At 40.1% G+C, this 27,541-nt stretch overlaps 1 protein-coding gene and 1 non-coding gene across 3 annotated transcripts; one reads left to right on the forward strand and one right to left on the reverse strand.

Moving 5' to 3' along the window:
* Positions 1–98: 98 nt before the first annotated feature.
* Golph3l (golgi phosphoprotein 3 like) lies at positions 99–27,483 on the reverse strand. 2 transcript variants are annotated; one of them, XM_027393635.2, is made up of 5 exons: positions 27,282–27,482; positions 24,619–24,807; positions 11,535–11,666; positions 9,424–9,538; positions 99–2,298 (listed from the first exon to the last, which is right to left on the reverse strand). In XM_027393635.2, exons 2-5 carry the CDS (start codon positions 24,799–24,801, stop codon positions 1,871–1,873), a joined length of 858 nt encoding a protein of 285 aa, XP_027249436.1. In that variant the 5' UTR covers positions 24,802–24,807; positions 27,282–27,482; the 3' UTR covers positions 99–1,870. The 2 variants fall into 2 exon arrangements, with proteins under 2 accessions (XP_027249436.1, XP_027249437.1); XM_027393636.2 differs by lacking the exon at positions 11,535–11,666 and having other exon boundaries at positions 27,282–27,483.
* On the forward strand, positions 3,655–3,761 carry LOC113833221. Its single transcript, XR_003480790.1, has one exon. It is a non-coding gene; the product is annotated as a U6 spliceosomal RNA (small nuclear RNA).
* Positions 27,484–27,541: the final 58 nt, after the last annotated feature.

Genomic DNA, 27,541 nt, shown 5'->3' on the forward strand with positions numbered 1-27,541 from the left:
AGACCCTACTGGGATGTTAGCTGGAGCCCAGGTCAGCACTGCTGTGCCCTGTCAATACATATCACAATTAATCAAGTTATAAACAATGTACAGAGAGACCAGAGGCACAACTACTGATCTTTATTGTACAGAAATGTGACAGCAATTATACACTAAATGAGTGTTTGGCAGTGAACATTACACAGATTTGAAGTGAAGACATCCTCATTTTATGGACATATAAAAATAAACACTGAGAGTTGCAAGAAAGAACTCAACTTCTATTCCCCTAATCGAGCGAAGCTTTCCACAGGAAAACCTGGTTTCAATTCATGCCGAATTTTTCCAATGGGAAGACAAGCTAAGCCGCTAGATAGCACATGGGCTGGCTTTTGTACTTCTAGAGAGCCAGGCTAAGGCTCTACTTGCTTCTCAAATTACAACTTATCTAAGAGACATATGAAATGAAAACAATAATGATGAATTGGAGAGTGTCCATGGATCTAGGTAGGTTCAGGGGAGTGGATAAAGTTAGAGCAATTTACTTTTGATGAGCAGGATTTGGTATGAGTTCAAGTCATCTCTATTGGCTGTCTGGCAGCTTGTTTCTCCCCAGTAGTCAACAAGGTACTTAGAATCAGCACAAGCAGTGCTGGCCTCTTCAGAGCCCCTAAACATAGGCTTGTATCAGCTGCCATTGACACTCTAAAACCCATCTAAATAGGATCTCTTCTATCAAAGTCTCTCTTCACCCTCACTACTAAAGCAAAAACATTTAAAGAGATTTGGCCAGAATGATGGTTGTGTTGAAAGAAGACACAATTTGGAGGGTATCTGTAGACTAAATATAAACAGAATTATTGTCAAAGCCCTTAAATAGTGAGAATTTATCAATTTATATATGAAATAAAAATGGAGATTATGAAGATAGGGAGTTTGGCTACAATTCCCTTAATTTAATCAGAGTAGAGACGTTTGAAGTAGTCTGGAGCAAACAAGACAGTCACATGATAAAGGCTGAAAATTCTTTAATTTTTGAGTGAGAGATAGTCTCATACAGCCCTGGCTAGCCTTGAACTTACTAATCTAGCTGGATTGACCTTCAGCTCCAGATCCTTCTGCCACGATCTCCCAAGTGCTAGGATGACAGGTATGTCCCCCAACATCTGGCTTCAAAGATGTGAATTTTGTTGCTTCCCTTTACAAGTTCTAATGCTGCTGTATAAAGGAGGTGATTGAGGCACATTGCTCTTTAAATTCAAACTTTGTCTTAATGATTGTGAAAGCAGGATAGTGCTAAAATGGAGTGTGGAATATATTTCTGCTTCTACAACTATGGGATTCAGGTCATCAAACTTGGAGTGTTTTCATTAGATAAGGATAAAAAAAAAATCACAGGCAGGACATACAATCTCAGGGACCATTTACTCCAAAGATTAGCCTTTTTCTACTGCCCTTCATTCAAAGAGACAGTGATGTGTCGTTAAGCAACATTGTTTAGCAGAGTCAGAGAGAATCAGGGAGAAAAATAAATGAATATACTGTTTGCTCTTCATCTTCACATTTTGTTGCTATAAAACTCTAACCTCCTCATAGATACTCCTATTGATCCAAGAGCACACTGAAACTAAACCCAGAAACAGGAGATGCTTATTGAATGTGCATGGGCTAACCCCTTTTCATTCGGGTATGGAATGGAAGTATGAGGAGAAATAGTCTGCTTAGAATGGTCATGGCCCATGAAGAGGCCCTGAGGTTGTCCTTCCCAAGTTATGAGTCTGATTCAAAAAAGAGGAAAAAATGATGACAATATCTCATTAGACAAAACTCAGTGATGGGGTCTCTGACAGTCACCAGCCTGCAGGGGAAAGGAGGAACCCGCCTGCTAGCTTTAGGATTTGTTGAAGGCTGCCAGCACAGCCCAGATCATCTCTGTGGCATTGTGCTTTGTCCCTTCTACTTCAGGGTCCAGTTCTACTAGGTCCTTGGTTCGATTCATTGCCACATCATACTTGTCATCTGTCAGACAGGAGAAGACATTCTCTAGCACATCGGAGGAGTGGGCCAGCACCAGGAGTGCCAGTGTTCGCCTGTCCATGCGCTGAGGGTCATTTACCCACCGTTCTAGCACACTGTCTTGAAGCTTTTTCACTAGTCGCTGTTTCTCTGTTGTATTGGTCACTGGATGAGTGGTCATATCGAATAGCAGGAAATTCTGCTTTTCTGTGGTTAGAATACCCTTCTCTACTAGATTCTTGGCAATTCGCTCTCGCACATTTCTCAGCTGGTATTGTAATTTGAAGGGGTTCCATGTCTCACCTTTGGTAAACAGAGGAAAACAAATAGTCAGTTTTTTATTTGAACCTTGTTTAAAAGCATGATCTCCATCCATAGGGGAACAAGGTCAATTCTTTTTTAAACCATTCTTTGTGCTTTATGTGTTGGTTTTGACTCCAACTATATTTTACATTAAACAACCCTCAAAAATTGTTCTCACACATACATGAATGCACACAGGCACACACACACATACACATATACATATGCACAGACACACATATCTGCATGCACACACACACGTGTACTGACATGTGCACACATATCACCATGGGTTTCCATGCTAGTGCTCAAGGAGTAAATTTTTTTATACTTATTTATGATTTAGCATGCATGAAAGCATGTGTGCTATGGTACTAGTTTCTCTCCTCCCACCTTGTAGCTTCTAGGGATCAAACTCAGGTTGTGAAGCTTGGCAGCAAGTACTTTCGCTTGATAAAACAGTCTTCCAGATTTTTTATATTTGTCATTAAAAATTTTTTTGTTGTTGGGTGGTGTTGGTGCACTCCTTTAATCCCAGCACTTGGGAGGCAGTTTTTCTTTGCAGATGTCTGAGGTGGAGTGAGTTCTGGGACAGTCAGGACTGTTTCACAGAGAAACCCTGTGTCCAAAAACAAAACTTTTTTTTTAAATTATTTGTATTTATGTATGTTTGCAGGTGTTCACAGAAGCCAAAAGAGGGTGTTGAATATCCTGAAGCTGGAATTACAGGTTGTTGTGAGTCACCAGACACAGATGTAGGGTGAGGTCTTCTGGACAAGCAGAAAAGCACTCCTAACAATTGAGCTATCTTTCTGGCCCCTTATTTCAGTTCATATTTGGTTTCTCTGTTATGATGTTCATCATTATTGGATTTGTGTGTGTGTGTGTGTGTGTGTGTGTGTGTGAGAGAGAGAGAGAGAGAGAGAGAGAGAGAGAGAGAGAGAGAGAGAGAGAGAGACAGAGAGAGAGACACAGAGAGAGAACATGGATCAGAGAATAGCCTCAGGTGTCATTCAGCCCTACCTTCCCCCCTTTTTTAGACAGGGTCTCTCATGTACCTACAGCTTGTTTCAGTAGACTGGCTGGTGGGCCATCAAGCTAGCCTCCTCACTTGGATCATAAATGCAGACATTTGGCCTAGATTATTCTCCTCTCTCCCTCCCTCCCCCCACCCCCTGGTTCTGAGGACCAAACTCATGTCCTTATACTTGCAATACAAGCTATTTACCGATTGGGCTCTCTCCAGCCCTTATTCTTTTATTTTTTTGCCATTCTCTTCAAGACTCCAGTCTTTCTGGGATGACTTCTCTTCCATATCAAATGTGTTCTAGTTGGGTTGGTAAAACTGAAAAGACTGTGCTTGCTTCAGCAGCACACATACTAAAATTGGAATGATACAGAGAAGATTAGCATGGCCTCTGAGCAAGAGTGACATGCAAATTCATGAAGCATTCCATATTTAAAAATAACATATAATTTATATGTTATAAAAATAACACATAAGGGGACTAAAGTCCCCTTCTTCTACTTATCAGGTGGAAGGCCTATCCAGGCGTGGTGGGCTGGCAATACTGGGGCTCAAATTGTCCCATTCTAACTTCTTTGAAGAATAGAGGTCTTAGACTAGAAAAGGAGAGCCAAGAGGATGAGAGGCTGCCACTCCTCCACTACAAACACAGTAAGAGGGTATCACACTAGGAGAAGTGGACTAAAAGCCTGAAGGAAGGGTTCCACAGCTGTACCTGAGAAGTCCATTTGATCAAGTATAGAAAATCCTAAATCTAAAGGTATTACTGAAAACCATGGGCATCTTGGTGCAAAACAACTGCCAGGATACTGAGAGCAAATATCAACTGGCAAAACCTCCTAGAATTTAACAGTAACCAGAGGAAAATGCAGGAAAACCCTGCTGGCATCATGGTCAGCCCTGGTGGGTGCAAGGGTGTGTGCTTGTACTAGATGCACACACTCAGGAGCAATTGGAACAGAATTTGGGACTTGATTAGATGATGTCACTGACCCCAGGGGTTTAAGCAAAACCTCTGACAGAACACATAACAGTAACCAATATACTCCCAGAGACAGCATCTCAGCATATACCTGGTAGCTTTGATTTCCTTATGTAGCTCAAGCTGACCTCAAACTAGTGATTCTCCTGACTCAGCTTCTCAAGTGTTAGGAGTACAGGTGTGCATTCCCATGCCTAGATAATAGGTTGCTATAACTCTAAGAAGCTAGGTTTAAAATCTAATCATGCATCTCTGGTAGACTCTTCCTGGTTCTCCTGGAATGCTGGTTTTCTATATTGCAGAAGCTCTGTTTGACCTGGTAAAGCTGAGAAGACTGATGTTTGCCTCCGTTGCTTAAAGGACAGAAGCTGGATTCCCAGTGTGGTAGGCTAGCAACACTGGGAACCTAATTGTCCCATTCTAACATTGAGGAGAAGTTCTGCACCAGAAGGGGCAAGCTGTGTTCATAATCAAGACTTCCCCAGAAGAAAACAGAAAAGAAAACAGAAAAGGAATTCCCAAGCTACTAACCCATATTCTTATATAGGTAGGTAAAAAGGTAAACTTTCTGAATTGTGATACCTTTGTTAAAATCATGTATCACACATATTCAACAGTAAAAAGGTAAAAAAAAATCTAATTAGTGGGGTTGGAGTCCAGCTCAGAAGCTTAGCATGTGTGAGGCCTTAAAATGAATCCCCAGCACCAAAGAAAGAACAATAACATTTAAATGGGACAGAAATGTGGCCCTATGCCAGAAATCCCAGCACTCGGGAGGCAGAGCAGGAACATGAAGACTTCAGGGTCATCTTCAGCTATACATATTGCCTAGGCAATATGAGACCTTGTATCAGTAAACAACAATTAAATAACAATGAAACATCAAAAAAATAGAGAAGACTTGCTGCTCTTCCAGAGGACTTGGGTTTGGCTCCCATCACCCACAATGGCAGTTCACAACTGTCTGAAACTTCAGTTCTAGGGAATCTGATACCCTTTTTTCACTTCCACAGGCTCTGAACACATGTAATACAGTAATATACAAATAGGCAAACACTCATACACATTAAAAGAAAAAAAACAACAACAACATGTAACTGTCTAAAAGGGATGCAACAGTTACTCTTCATTGCTGACTTGACTTAGAATCCCAGGAGAGGGCTGGCCAGAAGGTACAGCAGGTAAAAAGTGCTTGCTAGTGACCTGAGGCTGATCCCTCCTTGGGTGGAAGGAGAGAATCAACTCCTGAAAGCTGTCCTCTCACCTCCTCATGGGTACAGTGGCATGTTAGCATGTGCATACACACCTTTGAGATGGCTCAGTAGGTCAAGGTGCTTGCTGCCAAGATTGACAATCTATGGACTCTGACCTGAATGGTGGAAGAAAACTGACTCCTATAAGTTGCCTCTGACCTGTGCACACCCCACACACCAACTATATAAATAAAAATTTAGTAATAATAAAAAGGAATTGCCTAGAAGGCACACCTCTGGTATGTCTGTAAGGTTTAGCTGAGAAGGAGAGACCCAATCTAGACATTGGATGTGTACCTAGACTAAGTAGAAGGAGACGAAGGAAAGCCTTTTGAGCACCAACATTCATCCCTCTGCTTCCTGCCTCCCACTTCCAATGCTATGTCTCCCCTCCTAGGACAGACAGTAGCATACTCTCAAAACTTGCACCAAATTTAATTCTCTTCATTCATTTTTTTTTTCCCCCCCGAGACAGGGTTTCTTTGCATGGCTTTGGAGGTTGTCTTGGAACTCCCTCTGCTGACCAGGCTGGCCTCCAACTCACAGAGATCTGCCTGCCTCTGCCTCCTGAGTGCTGGAACTAAAGACGTGTGCCACCAATGCCTGGCCTAATTCTCTTCTCTTAAATTACTTCTTGCCATGTATTTGGCAAAACCTTTGACTAAGAAGTGGCTTATTCTAATTCTTAAGACTTAAAGTTAAGACTAAATATGAGAGACAGAGAGAACACTGGAGACATGCTTTATTTAGTGGTTAGGAATACACATAGCTCTTACAGAGGATCCAGCACCTATGTCAAACATGACTGCCTATAATGACAGCTACTATGGGGTGGAGGAGTCTTATACTCTCTTATGGCCTTTGCAGGCATCGGCAGTCATATGAATGTTTCCACATATAGACACAGACTCTTAATTAAAATAAAAATTAGAAAAAAATTTCAACAGTGATCAGAAACTATATAACTATACAGAAATTGTGGAGTTTGAGAGAAAAAAAAAAGCAAAATAAAAAATTTACTTAACAGCCGGGCGTTGGTGGCGCACGCCTTTAATCCCAGCGCTCGGGAGGCAGAGGCAGGTGTTCGAGCCAGCCTGGTCTCCAGAGCGAGTACCACGATAGGCCCCAAAGCTACACAGAGAAACCCTGTCTTGAAAAACAAACAAAACAAAAATGTACTTAACCAGTCACAAACTTGAGCTAGGGAAAGAATCAGCAATCTTTGAGACAGTAGGGATTATGCAGTTTGAGCTAGGCACTGTGAATCTTTGAGACAGTAGGGATTATGCAGTTTGAGCTAGTCTGAGGCCATCCAAGGCTATGTGAAATCTGTTTAACAATACAAAATGAGATTATGTAGTCTAAAGAGAGCCTCCAAGAAATGTGAGGTACCCTGAGGACAGACACATGTGTAAAAAGTACAGAAAGAGATGACGGGAAAGAAAGGGAGAGAAAAAAAAAGGCAATCCTATATTTCATGAAAAACATCTGCCTACACATTTTGAGCTCAATGAACTCCACATAGGATACATGTAGAGAGAAAGGAAAAATATGTAATCTAACGCTAGGTACTAAGAGGCAGTCTTGGAAGGTGGCCTGAGAAAATGACTTTCACAACAGAGCTGCATTGAGATCAACAGCAACTTAAAGTAAGAAGAAATGGAGTCCACAGAAGTAAAATGATTAGCTCAAAGCACAGACTGACAAAACTGTCCAACAAGAGCCTTCTTTTCTTTTTTTTTTTTTATTTTTAGAGACAGCATTTCTTTGTGTAGCCCTGGCTGTCCTGGAACTATCTCTATAGATCAGGCTGGCCTTGAACTCACAGAAGGTGGTCCACAAATGGGGCCATAGGCAAAGGCACTTTCCAACCAAACCTGACTACCTCAGTTCAAAAACAGGAGAACCAACTCCTCAGAGTGGTCCCCTAACCCTCACATATACACTATGGTGGTGGGGTGGGGGAGGGGCATGTACATGCATTAAAAACATAGCAAGAAAAAAATATTTTTTTGAGACAGGATTTCTCTGTGTGCTGTCCTGGAACTCACTTTGACCAAGCTGGCCTCAAACTCACAGAGATCCATCTGCCTCTGCCTCCTGAGTGTTGGGATTAAAGGCATGCACCACCATGCCCAGCTGAAAAAATTTTTAAATTGTTCACAGATGTTTACAGTAGCCTTGGTCCCAATAGCCAAAAAAGTAGAGTAACTAAAATATCCATCAGCTAAATGGCCAAACAAATGTGATACATAAATTCATAAAATATTAGTTGTAAAAACAGCTAATTCTGGGAGATTCAAGATAGAAAGATTTTATCTATGTCAATGTCCTGGTTGCCATCTCAATAAATATTATTACTATTTTGAGATAGGGTTTTACTATGAATACAAGGCTCATCTTGAACCTCTCTTCTTTAGTCTCTCAAATGGTAGGATTACCAGCATTTGCTATTATAGCTGGCTTAACTTTAAATAAAAAAAAATTAGTGTGTGTGCACGAGAATACAAGAACACACACACACTCTTGTGATCATGTACATTCCCAAAGGGGCCAGAGAAGGCATCAGATTCTTTGGAGCTAGAGTTACAGGGGTTGTAAGCGTTAGACATGGGTTCAGGAACTGAACTTGCATCCTCTTTGAGAGTAGTACTCATTCTAACCATTGAGCCATCTCTCAGGACTCCAGTTTTTACCTTAGTCTTTTATGTACATACTTTTTGGGGGAGGGTGTTGGGGATTTAGTCCCTTTTTTTGTGTGTGTTTTTAAGATAGTGTTTCCAAATGTAGCCCAGACTGACCTTGAACTATCAGTAATTCTGCCTCAGCCTCACAGGTGCTAGGATGATTACAGATGTATACCACCATTCCTGGCTAATAAAGTTTTTTTTTTTCAAGAATAATAAGCTTTAATAAATGTTTCTTTTAAAAAAGGGCTGGTGAAATAGTTTGGCAGGTAGAAACACTAATCAAAAAGTCTAACAATTTGAGCGAATACTGGTCAATCACCTAAAGGATACACACACACAGTTTCTTGAGGAGGTCTGGGGAATGAAGCTCAGCTGGTCCAGTGCTTCCCTTTCATCCTTGAAGTACTGGCTTTGATCTCTAGCACCACATGACTAGGGTGATGGTTTATGCCTATAATCCCTGCACTTGGGAGGTGAAGGCAATAGGATTAGAACTTCAAGGTCATCCTTGGCTACATAGCAAGTTTGAGGCCAATCTGGAATATGAGATGCTGTCTCAAAAAAAAAAAAAAAAAAAAAAAGCTCCTTGCCTGGATAAAGTGGTGCACACTAAAGGTTTAGTCCTAGCACTTGGGAGGCAGAAGCAGGAGGATCTCTATTAGTTTGGGGCCTACAAGTTCTCATGCTGAGGCCCTGTTTCAAACAAACAAAAACAACAAAATCAAGTCCCATTGAAGAACACTGTTAAGCTGGATGCTATCTACCTGTAATTTCAGTAGTAGGGAGTCTGAGGCACAAGGGTTGAGAGTTCCAAGCCACCTCAGTTTATATAGTGAGACCTGTCTCAAAAAGCCCAACAAAGTAAAACTGTCAAGAGCTCTTATCGGCTGAATGTGATGGCACATGCTTGTCCCAGTGGGTGGAAGATCAGGAATTCAGGGTCATCCTTCGCTGCACAGCAAGTTGAAAGCAAGCCTGGGCTAAATGAGATCCTGTCAGAAAATAAAAAACCTTTCAGAGTAGGATTGCAGATTATAAGCTGACTCGTTTGGAAAGCTTTAGGTGCTGTTTAACCTTACCTAGCATGCTACACTTCTCTACTTTTCCTCTAACCTTACAAGCAGTCTAAGATAACCAAGGGTGGAATCTGGGTGTTATTTTCAGTCATCTCACCAGTGAGTAGCTCTATCCATGTCTGGACAGTTTCTGTTGGCTCAGTTGCTTTGATGTGTTTGAGAGTTTCATCCAGCAAAACATCACCTGTTGGGCTGTCTGACTTTAGCAGGACCTTAAAGAAAGAAACAGAAGACACTGCTTTACTCAAATGCAAATCCTTTAGTGTACAATATGCTGGTTAGGAGTGTGAGGAAGCAGAATATATGGCCCATGTCATGGAAAAGTTTAATATGTAGTATGACTTCACAGTAGGCAAAATTACATTTCAAGTGGAACCTAGTAGCAAATATATATATATTATGGACAAAAGATTTCATAGTATCTTTCTAAGTTTGGAAAACCACCTGGTAAAACCACAAATAAAGGCAGGAGAATCAGAAGTTAATTTGGGGGAACCTGTCAAGCCTGGCTTTTGACTGTGTTGGGATAGCCAAGTTGAAATGTCTAGTCAATAGTTAACATGTTCCTGGAAGCTAAAGCTAAAGAAATGTCTACAAATTTGGAAGTGAATTTCCTGGAGGTAATACAGCTGAAAAGGTGAGTGGCATTTCCAAAAGGCTAGAAAAATCACCTAACAGAATACAAACTGAGACTTAGCTATAAGGGAATAGGGAATTAAAGGAAACAGGATACAGTCAGAGAAAAAATATAATCTGAAAAAGGCCAAGAATGTCAAGTAGGGGAGTGGCAAAAAGTGTCAAAGGGTGTAGTGACACATGCCTTTGATCACAGCACTCAGGAGGCAGGAGCAGGCAGATCTGTGAGAGTTCAGGGCCAGCCTGGCCTACAAAGTGACTTTCAGGACAGCTACACAGTGAGATCCTGTCACAAACAAAAGTGCCAAATACTATATGTATTAAAAGATGGTTCTATCTAAGAATATAATAGAGTACTTGGGGGCAGGTATTGTGAGTGGAAAAGAAATGATTAAGAAATGTTTATCTAAGAGACAGCTCATCTGTTGCAGGGGATTTTCTTTTCCTTCCTTCCTTCCTTCCTTCCTTCCTTCCTTCCTTCCTCCCTTCCTTCCTCCCTTTCTTTTTGTGTTTTTGAGATAGGGTTTCTCTGTGTAGCCCTGGCTGTCCTGGAACTCACTCTGTAGACCGGGATGGCCTCAAACTCAGAGATCTGTTTGCCTCTGCCTCCCCAGTGCTGGGATTAAAAGCCTGAGCCACCACTGCCTGGGGAAGGGGATTTTCAGTAAATGTAATAGATCTGAATGATTATCAGAGAATATCTTGGGATGATTAAGACAGGCCTGACTCATGATTTCCTTAGTCTACATTATATTTTATTTCATACACAGAGAGGGAAAGATAATCAATAGCATCCTAAATGTGACTTTGTGTTGGAAAAAATACAAAACCATGCTTCTATGACTCTTTAAGGATATCTGATTCTTTTCCATATAACTAAACCAACTAGACAATAGGACAACTGAGCCAGTGTATATTATTCAAATTTTCTTTTTTTTATGTATATGAGTGTTTTGCCTGTATGTATGTACTCTGTGCACTGTATTTGGAGGCAGAGTTTTTCTTTTGTTCCAACAACATGGTTTCAAATAATCACACAATAGTTTATATTAATTACAAAATGTTTGGCTTATAGCTCAGGCTTATTACTAACTAGCTCTTACAACTTAAATTAACCCATTTCTATTCATCTACATTTTGCCGCATGGCTCATGGCTTTACTTGTCCTCTAGCTCATCTTGTTCCTTGGAGGCTAGCTCCAATCTCCCAACTCCATCCTTCTCTGTATTTTCAGTTTGGCTTTCCTGCCTAGCCTCATTCTGTCTTGCTATAGGCCAAATCAGCTTTATTATTAACCAATGAGAGTAAAACATTCACGGCACACAGAAGGATTATCCCACAGCAGTACACCACAGGTGACCAAAGCCTGTGGAGGCCATAAGAAACTAAGATTCCTGGAACTGGAGTTAGAGACAGTTGTTGGCCATCATGTGGGTTTGGGAACCAAATCCAGGTCCTCTGCAAGAACAAGAACTTTTAACTGCTGAACCATCTCTTCAGTCCTCAAATATTCTTATTCTTCTGAAATGTACTGTTGGTATTTGACTCTCCATCATTCAGAGGATATTGTACCTTTCTGTCTAGGAGTCGCTTCTTACGCATGGTGGGAGGTTCCAGATAGATTCGACCCCGCATGGCCAGCTCTATCAGGATGCCTCCTCGAAGCCCAGAGGATATACAATCATTCCAGAAAGATGTGTAGCCCTAGGAAAGGGAAAAGAAAACAAAGGATGTTCTTAAAGTAATACTGACTTCCAGTCAGTACCTTAAGAATAAGATGTAATATTTTTGTGATTACTTTCACATCACACTGCATGAACTCAAAGCAAGGTACAGAATAAGATGAGGGCATGTTGTGTTGTTTCAGCAGTGTTTAGGACAGAACATAGGGACTTATACATACTAATAAGTGCTCTACTACTGAGCCCCATCCCTTGACCACTAGAATGTTTCATTAGTCACTGAAATCTAATTTTTATTTTACACACACAGTTTATTCTACATTAGTGCCATGGTGAGCCTACAGAGGTCAGAGAACAATTTAGGAGTCAGTTCTTTCCTTCCACCATGTTGAACAATTTAACCAGTAATAATTGCCTTAATCTAAATAACCAAAATACTATTTTCTGTTGAACTTTTGAGTTTTTTTTTATTTTTTTTATTTTTTTTTTGAAACAGGGTTTCTCTGTGTAGCTTTGGATTGTGTCCTAGAACTCGCTATGTAGACCAGGCTGGCCTCACAGAGATCTGCCTGCCTCTGCTTCCCAAGTGCTGGGATTAAAGGTGTGCGCTACCATGGCCCTATTACTTTGCTATTACTTGAAAATTGGCATGTCAGATTTTGATTTCAATTGAGTTCTGGTTTGAAACAAATACTTTTCTTACATTTATTTATCTGTTTATGGTGTGAGGTAGGGTCATGCAAGAAACCTTCAGGAGCTGGTTCTCTCCTTCCACGACTTGAGTCCTGAGGATCATGTGGCTTGGTACTAAGTTGCCTTTCCACACTCAGCCATCTCCATGGCAGGAGCTTTCCTTTGGAAAGGTTTGTAAGATGCTCTGAATTGCAGAGCAGTGTATGGAAAAGGTATAAATGAAAGTATAAGCTATATCTATTGCTTGGTTGTTGTTGCTCTTCCTAGAGATCTAGGTATAACAAGTCATTAACCCATTTATATTAATCTGCATTCTATCATGTGGCGTTACCTCTCTTTCATCGTGCACCTCCTGTTTCCTCTCCACGTCTCCTGGCATCCTGTGCACCTAGATTCTCCTTCTCTTCTTTTCTCTCCCTGGAAATCTTGCCTATACCTCCTGCCTACCTATTAACTTTTTGTTACACCAATCACAGAAAATACATTTTCACACAGTATGCAAATATCCCATAACATCTAGGTATGTATGTTTTACAAACTTTCTGTGTCTCTTTTTATGTGTGTGTACTGTGACTGAACTCAGGGCTGTGTACATGCTAAGCCACATCTCCACCTGAACAAACTATTCTGATGCACAAAAGGCACAGGACAAACCCACTGATTAGTTAAGGACCTTGGGCTTGTTACTTAACCTTTCCTAAGTCCAATGTCTTTATTGGTAAAATGGGGACACTAATATCTATTTTTGTAATTTGTTATGATGTCTCAATATAATGCACTATATGAGGAAGGGCTGAGCACAGGGCCTGGACTACAAAAATACACGTTCATCTTTCCCAGGAGACACGGGGATACACCAAGAGGTAAGACAGCCACGACCTAAAGGAGCCAAGAATCTAGATGGAAACTTAAATAAAAGCTGAACTGAAAGAGATGAAGAGATAGGCTCAAACAGCTGATAAGTTTAGTTTGTATAACAGTCCTACAATTTTAAGTCAGTGTTAAGCGCACAGACATACCTCTACAGGGCCTGAGCTGGGGGACTGAAGGATAGGTTTAATTTGCACTGAGAATTTTCTGGGAGAAGAAAATCATCCAACTTCTGTTCTTAGCTATAAATATCAGATATCTCAGATATATTCAGGAGATAAAGCTCAAGGGCTTTGTTTTTGTTGTTGCTGCTGTTTATTGAGATTGCTTTTATGTAACAGAGGCTGGCTTTGAACTCCTAATCTTGTTTCCATCTCCTGGGATTATTTAACGCAAAGTTTTAAAGAAAAATCCTGAGATTCAAGATGGATAGGGTCAGGCTTTGAATTTCCAAACAAAAGGCAAATAATCATGATGGATTTAATGGAGCAGTTATGGCCAGTATCGGAAGACCTAACTATTGTAAACTGCTCAGTGTTCTGGCAAGAGGCTTATAGCAGGTTGGAGTGCTTGCTGCCTAGCCAGATGATTTCAACTCCAGCCCCACGACCCATGTGGTAGAAGAGGAACCAACTCCCAAAGGTTGTTTTTTGACTGCTGTACCTCTTATGCTAAAATAAATGTAAAAAATTTTGACTATATTTGTGTGCGTGGACATATGCATACATACACATACAATAATGCCTAAGAAGAGGATAACTCTCAGAATCACCTGTCCTCTCTATGGGAACCTGGGATCAAACTCAGACCATCAGGCTTGATAGCAAGTGCTTAATCTATTAAGCTACTTTGCTGGTCCTTATTTTAAAACTTTTAAAGCTGGGCATGGTGTCCTATAACTGTGATCCCAGAATTTAGGAATTGAAAGCAGGAAAATCAGGTATTCAAGGCCATTTCTCATCGATATAGCAGATATGAGACTAGCATGTCCCCATGTCTAAATATGTTTCAATTGCTCTACTTAGCTTTCAGGATTGAGTCTAAATGGCTTATCATAACATTCAAACCAAGGAGTTTCTTGCTAGTCTCTTCTCTAGCCTCTACTTATTTACTTTAATGTATGTTGGGTGGTGGTAGTGCCCACCTTTAGTCCCAGGACTAGGGAGGCAGAGGTAGAAGGATCTCTGTGAGTTCAAGGCCAGCCTGGTTTACAGAGCTAGTTCCAGGACAGCTAGGGCTGTTACACAGAGAAACCCTGTCTCAAAAAACAAACAAACAAAAAAGATTTATTTATGTGAAAAGCCAGGGAGTGGTAGTGCATTCCTTTAATCCCAGCACTCAGGAGGCATAGGCAGGTGAATCTCTGAATTCAAGGACTGCCTGGTCTACAGAAGTGAGTTGCAGGACAGCCAGGGCTATGTAGAGTAGCCCCCCAAAACCAATCAAAAAACAAAACAAAAAAGAAACCGGGAAGATGGCTCAGCAGTTAGAGCACTGGTAGCTCTCCCAGAGGACCCAGGTTTGATTTCCAGCACCCACATGGCAGCTCACAACTGTCTGAAACTCCAGTTTCAAGAGATCTGACATTCTCACAACAGACATATATGCGGGCAAAACACCAAATGCACATAAAACAAAAATAAATATAAACAAGCAAACAAACAACCCCCCCAAAAAAACCCAAAGATTTATTTATGTCTCTTGGTGTTTTGCTTATTTGTATGTATGTGTACTATGTGCATCCCTGGTGCTTTCAGAAGTTAGAAGAGGGAGTCAGACCTCCTGAAACTGGAGTTATGGATGATTGGGAGGTAGGTACTGAGTCCTCTGAAAAAGCAACAAGTGCTCTTAATGACTGAACCATACTTAGTTATATTTAAAATAGGGACTAATGCAGCCTAGGTTGGCCTCGAACTATGTAGCTTAAAAGTTTCTTCCTAGCGGGCGTTGGTGGCGCACGCCTTTATTCCCAGCACTCGGGAGGCAGAGGCAGGTGGATCTCTGTGAGTTCGAGGCCAGCCTGGTCTGCAGAGCAAGTGCCAGGATAGGCTCCAAAGCTACACAGAGAAACCCTGTCTAGAAAAACCAAAAAAAAAAAAACAAAGTTTTCTTCCTTTGGGGAACCCCTGTGGAGGGCCCTATCCTCCATGGGGAGTGGAGGAGGAAGGAGGAGGTGAGGGGTGGGGGGGGTTGGGAGAAGAGGAGAAGGGATTGATATATAAAATTATAATTTTGTAAAAATTAATAAAAAACAAAAAAGAAAAGAAAAAAGTTTCTTCCTAAAAAAATTAAAAAAAAAAAAAGTTTCTTCCTATGCTGGGCATGATAGCACACACCTTTAATCTCATCTACACAGAGAAATCCTGTCTCAAAAAAAAAAAAAGTTTCTTCCTGCTCCCAGGTTCAGAGGTATGTGCCACCATCCTAGCTTTATGCAGTTTATGCCGTCCTGAGGATCTAGTCAGGGCTTAATTCCTACCAACAGAGCTATAGAAAGAGACCAGCTGCTCTCGGGTCTCTCTCTTCTGGATCATTATATTTTAGCTATCACCAATTATTTTAAGTGTTTCTGTATGTATGTATGTATGTATGTATGTATGTATGTATGTATGTATGTATGTATGTGGTTTGCCTACATGCATGTCTGGATACCACAGACATGCCTGATGCCCACAGAGGCCAGAAAAGAGGGTAGAACTGGATGGTTGTGAGCCACCATGTGGGTTCTGGGAATTGAACCCAGGACCTCTGGAAGAGTAGTCAGTGCTCTTAATTGCTGAGCCATCTTTCTAACCCCATGTTTTTGTTATAAATTTTTTTATAGATTTTATTTATTTATTATGTACACAACGTTCTGCTTTCATGTATATCTGCACATCAGAAGAGGGCACCAGATCTCATAATGGATGGTTGTGAGCCACCATGCGGTTGCTGGGAACTGAACTCAGGACCTCTGGAAGAGCAGTCAGTGCTCTTAACCTCTGAGCCATCTCTCCAGCCCTGTTATAAATTTTTAAATGATTTTATTTTTATTTATCAATTGACTTTTTTTTTCCCCTGAAAGGGTTGCGCTATACAGACCAGGCTAGCCTTGAACTCACTAGGTAGCTCAGATTAGCCTTGAGGCAATTCTCCTGCCTTGAAAGTGCTGGGATTACAGGCATTCAGCACCATAGCTGGTATATGTAGTGCTGGGAATCAAACCTATGCAAGCACTCTAGCACTTAAGCTACCTACCCAGGCCCACCCCACTTTTTATTGAGTGCTCTGGATTTCTTCCTTCCTTGATTCCTTCCTTCCTTCTTCCCTCCCTCTCCTACCTTCCTTCCTTTCTTTCTTCTTTAGACAAGATCTCAGGTGGCCTATGTTATCCTGGGATTCAATATGTAGCTAAGGATAACCTTGAACTTCTGATCCTCCTGTTTCTACCCAGAGTACTGGAATTACAAGCACACATCACTATGCTTGTTGTCTATGTGCCTGGGGACTGGAAACTGAACTGTATCATATCCCAGCCCCTACCCCTTCTTGTTAAGTGCTCTAAATGCCTTTGTACACTCGGAGCCAATACTGTTCTTTCTCCAACTTCTCTTTGCACTTCAGGATTGAGTGCAGGGCTCACATCTGTATAACATTTTCTAACACTGTTTCTCTTTCCACTCCATCATCTGGGTTATGTTCCTTTCCAGAGTGTGCCTATATACACACTCCTTTTCTAACCTCTGTTATATCATGACTAGCTTGTTCGTTCTCACTACATCTTAAGAATAGAATATCTTTGCTGGGCATGGTGATGTATGCCTTTAATCCTAGCACTTAAGGATCTCTAAGTATAAAGCCAGCCCTAACTCAAAAAAAAAAAAAAAAAAAAAAAAAAAGAGAATGATACCCTATATGACAGACATATATTATCTACTCAATAAAATTATTTTTCCTGTAGTGGTGGGGATGAAAGCAAACTTTCAATCATAATTTATGAATTCAAGAAATGTTTGTTGGGCATTGGAAAGTGGAAACAACAGGAATTAAAGGCCGGACCAGGCTATATGAGATTCTGTCTCAAAAATCTGAAGTAGGAAAAAGCATGTAACCAAATATGTTAGCTTTCAAAAACCTCAGCTAGGGTCATAAACATTCATGAGACATTTCTAAATTTCCGGAGGGCCTGAGATCTTTGATCCAAGGCAGGGTTATACTTTCCTCTCCTGCTCAAGCCATGCCCACTCCAGGGACAGACACAGTTGATTCCTCTTTAAGGACAGTATAGAGTAGTTTTTTAGCTAAATACTTGATTTTTATGCAATTTAGTTGTCCAATTAGATTGTTAAATTATAATTTACTTCAGAACAGACAGTTGAATCAGGCACAGCATATATAACCCCAACAGGTGTGCAAACATCATGGTTAGAATTAACTGGAGGGAAGTTTTCTTTTCCATTTCTTCCTTGCTATATGTAGCGTCTGTTTCAAGGACAATTCATATTGCCAACAGAATTATATAAAAGAAGCACTGTAAATATAGACACTATAGTGACCAATGTAGATTTTATTTTTTATTTTTTATTTTGAGACAGGGTCTCATAAAGTCCAGGTTAGCCTTGAACTCACTATAGTTAAGGGTAACTCTGAACAGAACCTACTACTTACTCCTACACCTCTGGAATATTGGATTATAAATGTGCACCACTATTTACTGGTGACTGGACTCACGGCTTTGTGAATACTCAGCAAGGACTCTTACCAACTGAGTTATACTCTAGGTTCATAGGAATCCTTTAAATATTACTCTTTCCCATCACAGCATCTCAAGACATGTAAAAAACTCTCCAAATGAGTCATTAAACTTACTAATATGCAATAGAAAAAAGTGTAAAAACATACTTAGCTTAAAAATTAAAAGCACCTGTGGAACTATAACATCAATTTAAAAAGATAATGACTGAAGAAAAGTAAAGGGGTAGGCATATGTCCCATCTATGAAGACCACAGATGACAACACAGACCATCATATCATTTACTAGGGTAGAATCTTGAAAGAGTACATTTGTGTCATAATCAGATGTAGAGTAGCCTGGGGGGAAGGAAAATATCACTCCTTACATTGCCAAGGTTCTTTTCTCTTCATATAAATAGTTTGGTGAAATCTCAAACTACTTGTACTAAAGACTGTGTTAAAGGGCCAATACCTTGGTATGCCCAAGCAGGGAGAGCTACCACACACAAAGGTCACCTTTGAATCACTAAAATATATTGCCAGAAGCTACACATATGAGGAAGAAAAAAGAAAACATTTTTGGGCTTGAGAGAAAAGAGACAGAATTGCACACTACCTCAGTACCAGTTGGGGGATTGTCTCTGGACACCTGGCAGGATAACAGCTTTTTGTTTGTTTTGTTTTTTATTGTTTTTGTTTTTTTGACACAGGGTTTCTCTGTGTAGCTTTGGAGCTTATCCTGGCACTGCTCTGTAGACCAGGCTGGCCTTGGACTCACATAGATCAGCCTGTGTCTGCCTCACAAGTTCTGGGATTAAAGGCTTATGCCACCACCACCCACTGACAGTTTACTTTTAAAACTCGTTTTGGGTGAAGGGTTGAGACAGGGTCTTACTTTGTAGCCCAGGCTAGCCTTGAATTTATTGTGCAGACCATGTTGCAATGGAAAGCTATCCTGCTACCTCTACCTCCTGAGTATTGTAATTAAAGCCACGTAACACAATATCTGGCCAAATGAGAATTTTGAATAGTAGTTTTGTTTTGTATTGATTATAAAAGTAGGTAATTTTTAAAAAGAAAAGGTACCCCCCACTCCAAAAAAAAAAAAAGTCTCAGGCCTGGCAGGGGTGTGGTGGTGCAAGCTTTTAATCCCAGCACTCAGGAAGCAGAGGCAGGTGGATCTATTTGAGTTCAAGGCCAGCCTGATCTCTAGAAGGAGTTCCAGGACAGGCTCTAAAGCTACAGAGAAACCTTGTCTTGAAAAACTACACACACACACACACAAAAAAAAAAAAAAAAAAGAAAGAAAGAAAAGAAAGAAAGAAAAGAAAACCACAAAAAAGAAAGAAAGAAAAAGAAAAAGCCCACATGAAAACCTATAATTTTAAAAGTAAAAGCCTAAACCAGGTATGGTGGCCCACAACTTTAGTCCTAGTACTTGGGAGGTAGAGATAGACAGATCTTTAAGTTAGAGGCCAGTTTGCTCTACAAAGTGAGTTCCAGGCCAACTAGACAACCAGACAGTCAGGACTACACTAAAAAAATCCTGTATTGAAAAAAACAAAACAAAACAAAACAGAATTTCTTTCAGATGATTACTATAAATAGGTTAGTAGGTAATTTTTCTAATTTATCTATTTATTTAAAATTTACCTTTATTTTATATGTATTGGTGTTGGGTTCCCTGGAACTAGAGATACAGACAGTTGTGGGCTGTCATGTGGGAACTGGGAATTGAACCTTGGTCCTCTGGAAGAGTAGTCAGTGCTCTTAACCACTAAGACATCTCTCCAGCCCCCAGTTTTTCTAACTTAACATATGCTTATTTATAACAAAAAAAGAAAAAGGAGGGCAAGGCATGTAGCTTACTTGGTAGTGTGCTTGTCTAGCATGAGTTCGAGTCCCAGCATAAAAAACAAAAAACAAACTGGGTATAGTGGTTCTTGCTGTAATTCTAGCACTGGGATAATAGAAGCAGAATGACTAGAAAGTTAAGGTCATCTACATTATGATTTTGTGGCCAGCCTGGTATAAATGAAAAACTGTCTTAAAAAAAAAAAAAGATGAAAAGAAAGTTAATATCATTTTGCCAGTATATTTCTAAATAAACCCCTAAGAGAAACATTTTAGTTAAAGATTATACATATTTATTATAATTTTGCTACTGTCAAAGAGCCTGAGCAATAAGCGTTCATTATATACAAAGAGTCACTTTTATATGGAATTCCAATTAGTCAAGTATTCAAAGTGCCCTTCCTTCCTTAGTCAAACATCCTGGAAGACACACCTTAAAACAACCACAAATGTTAAATATCTTAGAGTTGGCAGCTGAGGGTGGCAAATAGAAATGAGGTAGGAAAGAAAAGAAAATGTAAAGCATCATTTAAAACCAGGCATCCAGCTGAGGATGGTGGTGGTGCTCATCTGTCACCCCAGCAGCAATGGAGAAGTGGAGGCAGAATCATCAGGAGCTCACAGTCATCCATGGCTAGAGATCAACACCAGTCCACAATAAAAGACACCCTGTGTCAAAAACAACTACCCCAAACAATGGAGGCCATCCTGGGCTACATGGTGATTTCCAAGACCAGTGAGACCATTTAAAAAACCCCAAACCACCAGGTGGTGGTGGTGTTCATCTTTAATCCCAGCCCTCAGGAGGCAGAGGCAGGCTGATCTCTGTGACTTCCAGCACCCATATGGCAGCTAATCATCTGTAACTCCAGTTCCAGGGGATCCAGTGCCTTCTTCTGGCCTCTGCAGGTACTGCACACATGTAGTACACATAAATGCAGACAAACACTCATACACATAAAAATAAATCTTTCAAGCTGGGCATTGGTGGCACACTCCTTTAATCCCAGTACTTGGGAGGCAGAGGCAGAGGAAGGTGGATCTCTGTGAGTTCAAGGCCAGCCTGGTCTTTAAAGAGAGTTCCAGGACAGTCTCCAAACCTACAGAGAAACCCTGTCTCAAAAAACCAAAATAAATAAATAAATAAACAAATAAATCTTTGATGTGTTTGTGTGATATTTGTTTTCAAGCTCCACTGTTAACCTTAAGGTAAATTTAAATGTAAGCTCCACCAATAAACTACCAGATAGTTAATCTTGCTTTGACTCCCATAAAGGGAACATTTTCTCTGCCTTGCAAGATCAAGCAAGGAAAGGTACAAAGTTTTAAAAAATGCTCAATCTAGTCAAACTATGAAGGAGACAAAAGGCTCACAGTAAATTTATAGGCTCAGTGGTTATAGCCAAAGGCTCAATTTTAAGTAGTAGGTGGCTTTATCTTAATTTTGGTATCATATATTTTAGAACAATGGGCATTTTAGAATTAGGAGGAACCAGGAGAGGTTCTAAGGAAGCAGCTAAAGTTTTATTTTCCTGCTGTCAAAACAGGACTTTGATCTCTGGCTCATTTCTTTGGGCGTAAAGCTGGATATAATAACGAACAAGACAAAGTTCTTCTTTTTTAATAGCCCATATAAAGTGCACACACAAATGCAAAGGAATATACTTGCACTATTCACAATGAGCTAATGGCTGAAAGACTCAGTGTTCATTATGCATCATCAAGAAACTAGAAGGAAAACGCAAGTAGTGACCTAAATTAGACCTTCAAATTTTTAAAAATTTTCATTAAAAAAAATTTTTTTGAGACATGTTCTCATGTAGCCTATGCTGATCTCAGACTCACTCTGGAGACCAGGATAACCCTAAATTTCTGATCTTCCTTACTCCCCTTCTAGAGGGCTTTGGGATATCTGTGCTTAGGGTCAAACCAAGGGCTTCCTGCATACTAAGGAGGCACTTTATTAACTGAGCTGCATTCCTAGCCCATGCTTTGGTTAACTGACACAAGGTCTTGCTATGTAGCCTAGGCTGGCCAAGAATTTAGGATAATCTTCCTGTCTTAGCCTTCCAAGTGCTGAAATTATAGGTGTGAGCAACTACACCTAACTCTGAAAAGGTAAATTTAAAACACTGTCACCAAAAGGGGTGGTGAGATGGCTCAGCAGGTAAGGGTGCTCGCCATGAAGCCTCACAACTTAGATTTCATCGATGGGACCCACATAGTGGGAGGAGACAACCACACACATTCTAGATAAATTTAAAAAACAATTTTTTTTTTTTGTTTTTAGTTTTTGGAGACAGGGTTTCTCTGTGGCTTTGGAGGCTATCCTAGAACTAGCTTTTGTAGACCTACAATTATTATCAGAGAATAAGAGAACCAACTTTCAAAAATTATTCTCTGACCTCCACATGTACACTGTGGCATGCTTACATATCCACACACACACAATATACACACAACTCAAACAAACAATTGTGAAAATTAAAAAAAAAAAATTATCCAGCCTGGTCTACAAGAGCGAGTTCCAGGACAGCCTCCAAAGCCACAGAGAAACCCTGCTTTGAGAAACCAAATAAATAAATAAATAAATTATCACCAAGTTAAAAATTAATAGGCTCAGTTCTTACATGTTTTTTTTCTTTTCTTTGTTTAAAGACAGGGTTCCTCTGAGTAGCCTTGGCTGTCTTGGAACTAGATCTGTAGGTCAGGCTGGCCTTGAACTCACAGAGATCTGCCTGCCTCTGCCTCTCAAGTGCCAGGACTCTTATAGGTATCAGAGCTCTTAGCCAGGTGGTGGTGGCACACGTCTTTAATCCCAGCACTCAGGAAACTATCTCAAGACCAATTCTACTATAAAGTAAGTGTTCTCTCTAGATAGAAATAGGATTGCTGTGGATTTGAGGGTCTGGTCTAGCTAGTGAGTTCCAGGACAGTTAAGAATAAATAGCAAAACCCTGCTTCTAATAGAAAACAATGAAAGAAAATTGTTGGACTGGAAAATGTCACTCATTTGATAAGGTACTGGTCTAGCATGTATGAAGCCCTGGGTTCAATCACCAGCATTCATAAACCAGGCACAGTGGCACATGCCTTAACCCAGAACTCTGGAGGTGAAGACAGGAGGATCATCAAGGCCAGTTTGTGCATGTTGAGTCTTTTTAGACAGCCAAAGTTACATGAGATTCAAATAAAAACTTAAAAAAAAAAAAAATTGTTCACCAGGATCACCATGTAATCCAGGCTGTCCCCAAACTTGCTATGTAGCCCACGCTGACACTGAATCCTTGACTATACTGCCTTAAGATTCCTGAATGCCAGAACCATAACATAACCTGGCCTAAATTTTCTGAGTAAGGAGAAATTCAGAAATAAAGAAATGAAGCCAGGAGAGTTCCAGGACAGACTTCAAAGCTACACAGAGAAACCCTGTCTCCAAAAACAAAACAAAAAAACAAAAAACAAAAAAGAAAGGAAAAGAAAAATTATTGTTTTGCTTTTGAGACAGGGTCTTGAAGTATCCAGGCAGCCTTGGCTTCACTATGTAGTATAGGGTAGCCTTGAACTTTCTAACTACGCTTAGCCTTCCAAGCGTTGGGATAATAAACTTTTTTGTTTGTTTTGCTTTGGTTTGGTTTTTCAAGACAGGGTTTCTCTGTATTGCTTTGGAGCCTGTCCTGGAACTCACTCTGTAGACCAGGATGGCCTCGAACTCACAAAGATCATCATCCTGCCTTTGCCTCCAGAGTACTGGGATTAAAGATATGCGCCACCACACCTGGATCCCCTATGATTTTTTTTTGAGACAGGGTTTCAAACTGTCAAGTACTTCAGGTTAGTCTTGAACTCAGTATATGTGTAAGATAACCTTGAACTCCTGATCCTCCTGCCCCAACTCCCTAGTGCTGGAATTATAGATGTATATCATAAATCCTGGGCTGAAAAATATTATTTCTACTGTAAGAAACTCAGTCATTATTTGTTTTAGTAAACAGATAGCCATATACAGATTCCTTGTTATTTGTTAGCATTTGCTTATTTAATTTTGAGATAGGGTCTTGCTATATAGCCCTGATTAGCCTATAACTCATTAGGTAGATCAAGTTAGCCTTGAACTCACGGAGATGCTCCTGCCCCTATATCCTGAATAGTTGGCTCATAAGTGTGTGCCACCATACCTGCTGTTGTTCTTGTCTCTTAAGATTTCTAGACAGAATAGTAATGTACACCTTTAATCCCAGCACTTGGGGAACAGTGCCAGGTGGATCTCTAGTTGGAGGCCAACTTGGCCTACGAGAGAGTTCCAGGACAGCTAAAGTTACACAGAGAAACCCTGTCTCAGAAAACAAAACAAAACAACAACAAAAGACTTTTTCTTCCAGGCTCAAGAAGACTTGACTGAATGGGCCTCTTTCTTACTTTAGTAAGAGATCATTACTCCACCATCAAACTGAGCTGGGAAGCTACAAGTACTAACACTATGCTAATCCATCTTTGTCCTCCATAATTTTGCAATTAAATTATACTTAAAATACTTATATTTCAGCCGGGCGGAGGTGGCTCACGCCTTTTGTCCCAGCACTCGGGAGGCAGAGGCAGGCGGATCTCTGCGAGTTCAAGACCAGCCTGGTCTAAAGAGCTAGTTCTAGGACAGCCTCCAAAGCCACAGAGAAACCCTGTCTCAAAAAACAAAACAAAAATCAAAAACTTATATTTCTGGATTTTACCTTGCAGATATTCTCTTTCCCATGTTCCTCCAACTCCAATGTGGCTGTAGTTTACTTCCTAAAACATTCTAAGATTTGTGTCTTCAAGCTAAACTTAGCAAACATAATATCATTACCTCTTTATCTTTTAGTCCCAGGAGCAATACTTCTTCCATAAGAGTGAGTCGGATATCCTTAGAGTCTCCAGGGTCTTCATTATCTGGACTCCTTTCTTGATTAGTGTCTTCCTCACTTTCTACTTTCTTTTCAGAGCTCTTACTGACTTCAGTTCGACGGGTACGGTGAGTTAATGTGGTCATTCTCACCTGTTTATGGAGAGATGTGAAAAATATGTGTGTGTTTTAGTAAGTAAATATAAGTCCACAGAAGACCTATACACACACACACACACACACACACACACACACACACACACACACACACACACAGACACTCTATACACAGGAAAATGTATAAGCACAAATACAGAAAGTAGTAAATAGAAACACTGGATAACATGCTCTCTTTTTCAAAGCATAACAGCTTAAATTACAGAAAGCAATGAAAAGTGATCAGTAATTTAAAAGTTCATTAGAAATGATCATCTTTTTAGTGTGCTTATTTCACCTACAACCCAGGAGTGAATTTCTACCACTGTTACTTCTCTTTCTTAAAATGGGTCCCCAAGTTAAGTAAGATGGAATAGCAAAACTTCACGAGCATGTGCCCGAGTACAGACAATTTATAATTTCTATAGTTAATAGCACATTATGAAACAAAAATTATACATGACAAGAACACATTTTAATATTTTAAATTATTGTGTTTGTATAATATTTGTGGGTTCTTATGACGTGTGCACATGTGAAGGTCAGAGGACAGCTTTTTGTTTTGTTTTGTATTTTTTGTTTTTTTGAGACAGGGTTTCCCTGTGGCTTTGGAGGCTGTCCTGGAACTAGCTCTTGTAGACCAGGCTGGTCTCCAATTCACAGAGATCTGCCTGCATCTGCCTCCCGAGTGCTGGGACTAAAGGCGTGCGCCACCACTGTCCAGCAGAGAACAACTTTTTGGGGCCCTCTATCCTACCTTTATGTGAGTTCTGGGGATTGAACTCAGGTTGCTTGGCTTGTGTAGCAATTGCCTTTACTCACTTAGCCATCTCTCCATGCCCATGTTTTAACATTTTCCTTCTTTTTTAAAAGATGTATTTTATTTTGTATATATGAGTTTTTTGCGTGCATGCATGTCTGTGTACTGCATGCATGCCTGGTGTGTGAGGAAGTGGTAAACCTCCATGGTGGGATGCTGGGAATCAAACCTGGGTCCTTTGTAAGAACAAGTGCTCTTAACACTGAGCCAGTATTTTTCAGCCCAGTGTTTTCTCTTTTTCTATCATAACAACTCATTTCATGCATTCATTTTGGAAAGCACCAGAGTATAACACTTAAGTGAATATCAAGTATAGTAACTTAGCATTCTTGTTCTAGCTGGCTATCTTGTGAATACACAAAAAGCTGTAACAACAACAACAACAACAAAAACCCCAACAAGACTGTTAAAAGATTATTAAATTCTCAAAAGAAAACGGGGTTGGAATGTGACTCAGTGTTACAGTTTGTGTTAGTATGTACAAGGGCCTAAGTGCCATTCCCAGCAATGGGGGAAAAAATCAGAGCATACACCCTTTTTTATTCAGCATTACACTCTAAATCACCTGTGATAAAGCTTAAAGTTAGCACATTTTACACAAATGTAAATGCCAATTTCTATCTTTAAAAACAAGCACTTAGTATCAGCAATTATATATTCTTGAGATCAAAAGAGTAGTATATAAAAGGTGCTATGGCTTCGTCTAGTTCTACCTTGCAACAATTTTTTTTTTTTTTTTTTTTTTTTTTTTTTTTTTTTTTTTTTTTTGCTTTTGAGACGGGGTTTCTCTGTATTGTTTTGGAGCCTGTCCTGGAACTTGATCGGTAGACCAGGCTGGCCTTGAACTTATAGAGATCCTCCTGCCTCTGCTTCCCGAGTGCTGGTATTAAAAACGTGCAACAATTTTATCAAACATGTCTTGTTTTCTTTCTGCCTCTGATCTTTGTTATTCTGGGGTTCTCTCCCTTTCACTTTCCTCCCTAAATGTTGCCCAGTCGTTGAAGGCCTACCAAAGACTGTGAAGCCTTAAGGTGAATTCCTATCTCTACATTATGCATATGTCCCATGATTAGAATTGGTTTCTTTCAGCTATACTTTAACAGAATTTTATTTATACTTACTCCCTTTAAATATTCACTATAGTCCCTATTTTGTTATGGCTGTACGTTAAACTTTTTGAGGACTGGAATACTGTCATCTTGAGTTTTTATGTTCTCCATAGCAACTAGCACAGTGTCTTTAACATTGTAATTGCTCAATAAATATATACTCATTAAAATGGATATTCAGGAAAGCATGTGAACATTAAAAATAGAAATACACACCAAGTGTCTTACAAATAATTCATACAAGGATATATTTCAAATATAATTTTTTTGTGGGAAGTAAGAAAAGCGAAGAAAGAGCAGAACACGTTACAATGCCTTAGGGTACTAATTCTACTTGGCATTGAGTCGGGGTTATTTCCAAACCCAATCCAAGAAACTTTACACCCTCGAGGGGAATGGAGGCAATTTTCTTTGAGGACACTTATTAGTTAAAACACCTTATCTGAAGACATGAAGACCAACAATAGATAAGTAAAAACCACTAAAGTAAAACATTGAGCAGTTCTGTTGGACGTTAAGAAGTGTTATTTTCTGTTCCTTACCTGACGTTGTTCCGGGGCTGCAGTAGGACGCAGGCTGCAGTTCGCACTCTATTTTTGAAGGGCACCTGTTTCCCTTACCCCAGCCCGGTACTAGTAGGTGAAAAACTTCTCAGCTACGCAGAGAGCACAAACTTCCTGATCCTTCGATGCAGAGAGGGAATAACACATCAGCTTCCACAGGATCACTAGGCAACCTACCTTGGTGTTTCTTCAGTGGGCCAATCAGAACCCCCCAAGGTTGAGTCTAACCAATCGGAGCT

The sequence above is a fragment of the Cricetulus griseus genome (assembly GCF_003668045.3).
Source record: "Cricetulus griseus strain 17A/GY chromosome 1 unlocalized genomic scaffold, alternate assembly CriGri-PICRH-1.0 chr1_0, whole genome shotgun sequence".
NCBI classification, from domain to species: Eukaryota; Metazoa; Chordata; class Mammalia; order Rodentia; family Cricetidae; genus Cricetulus; species Cricetulus griseus.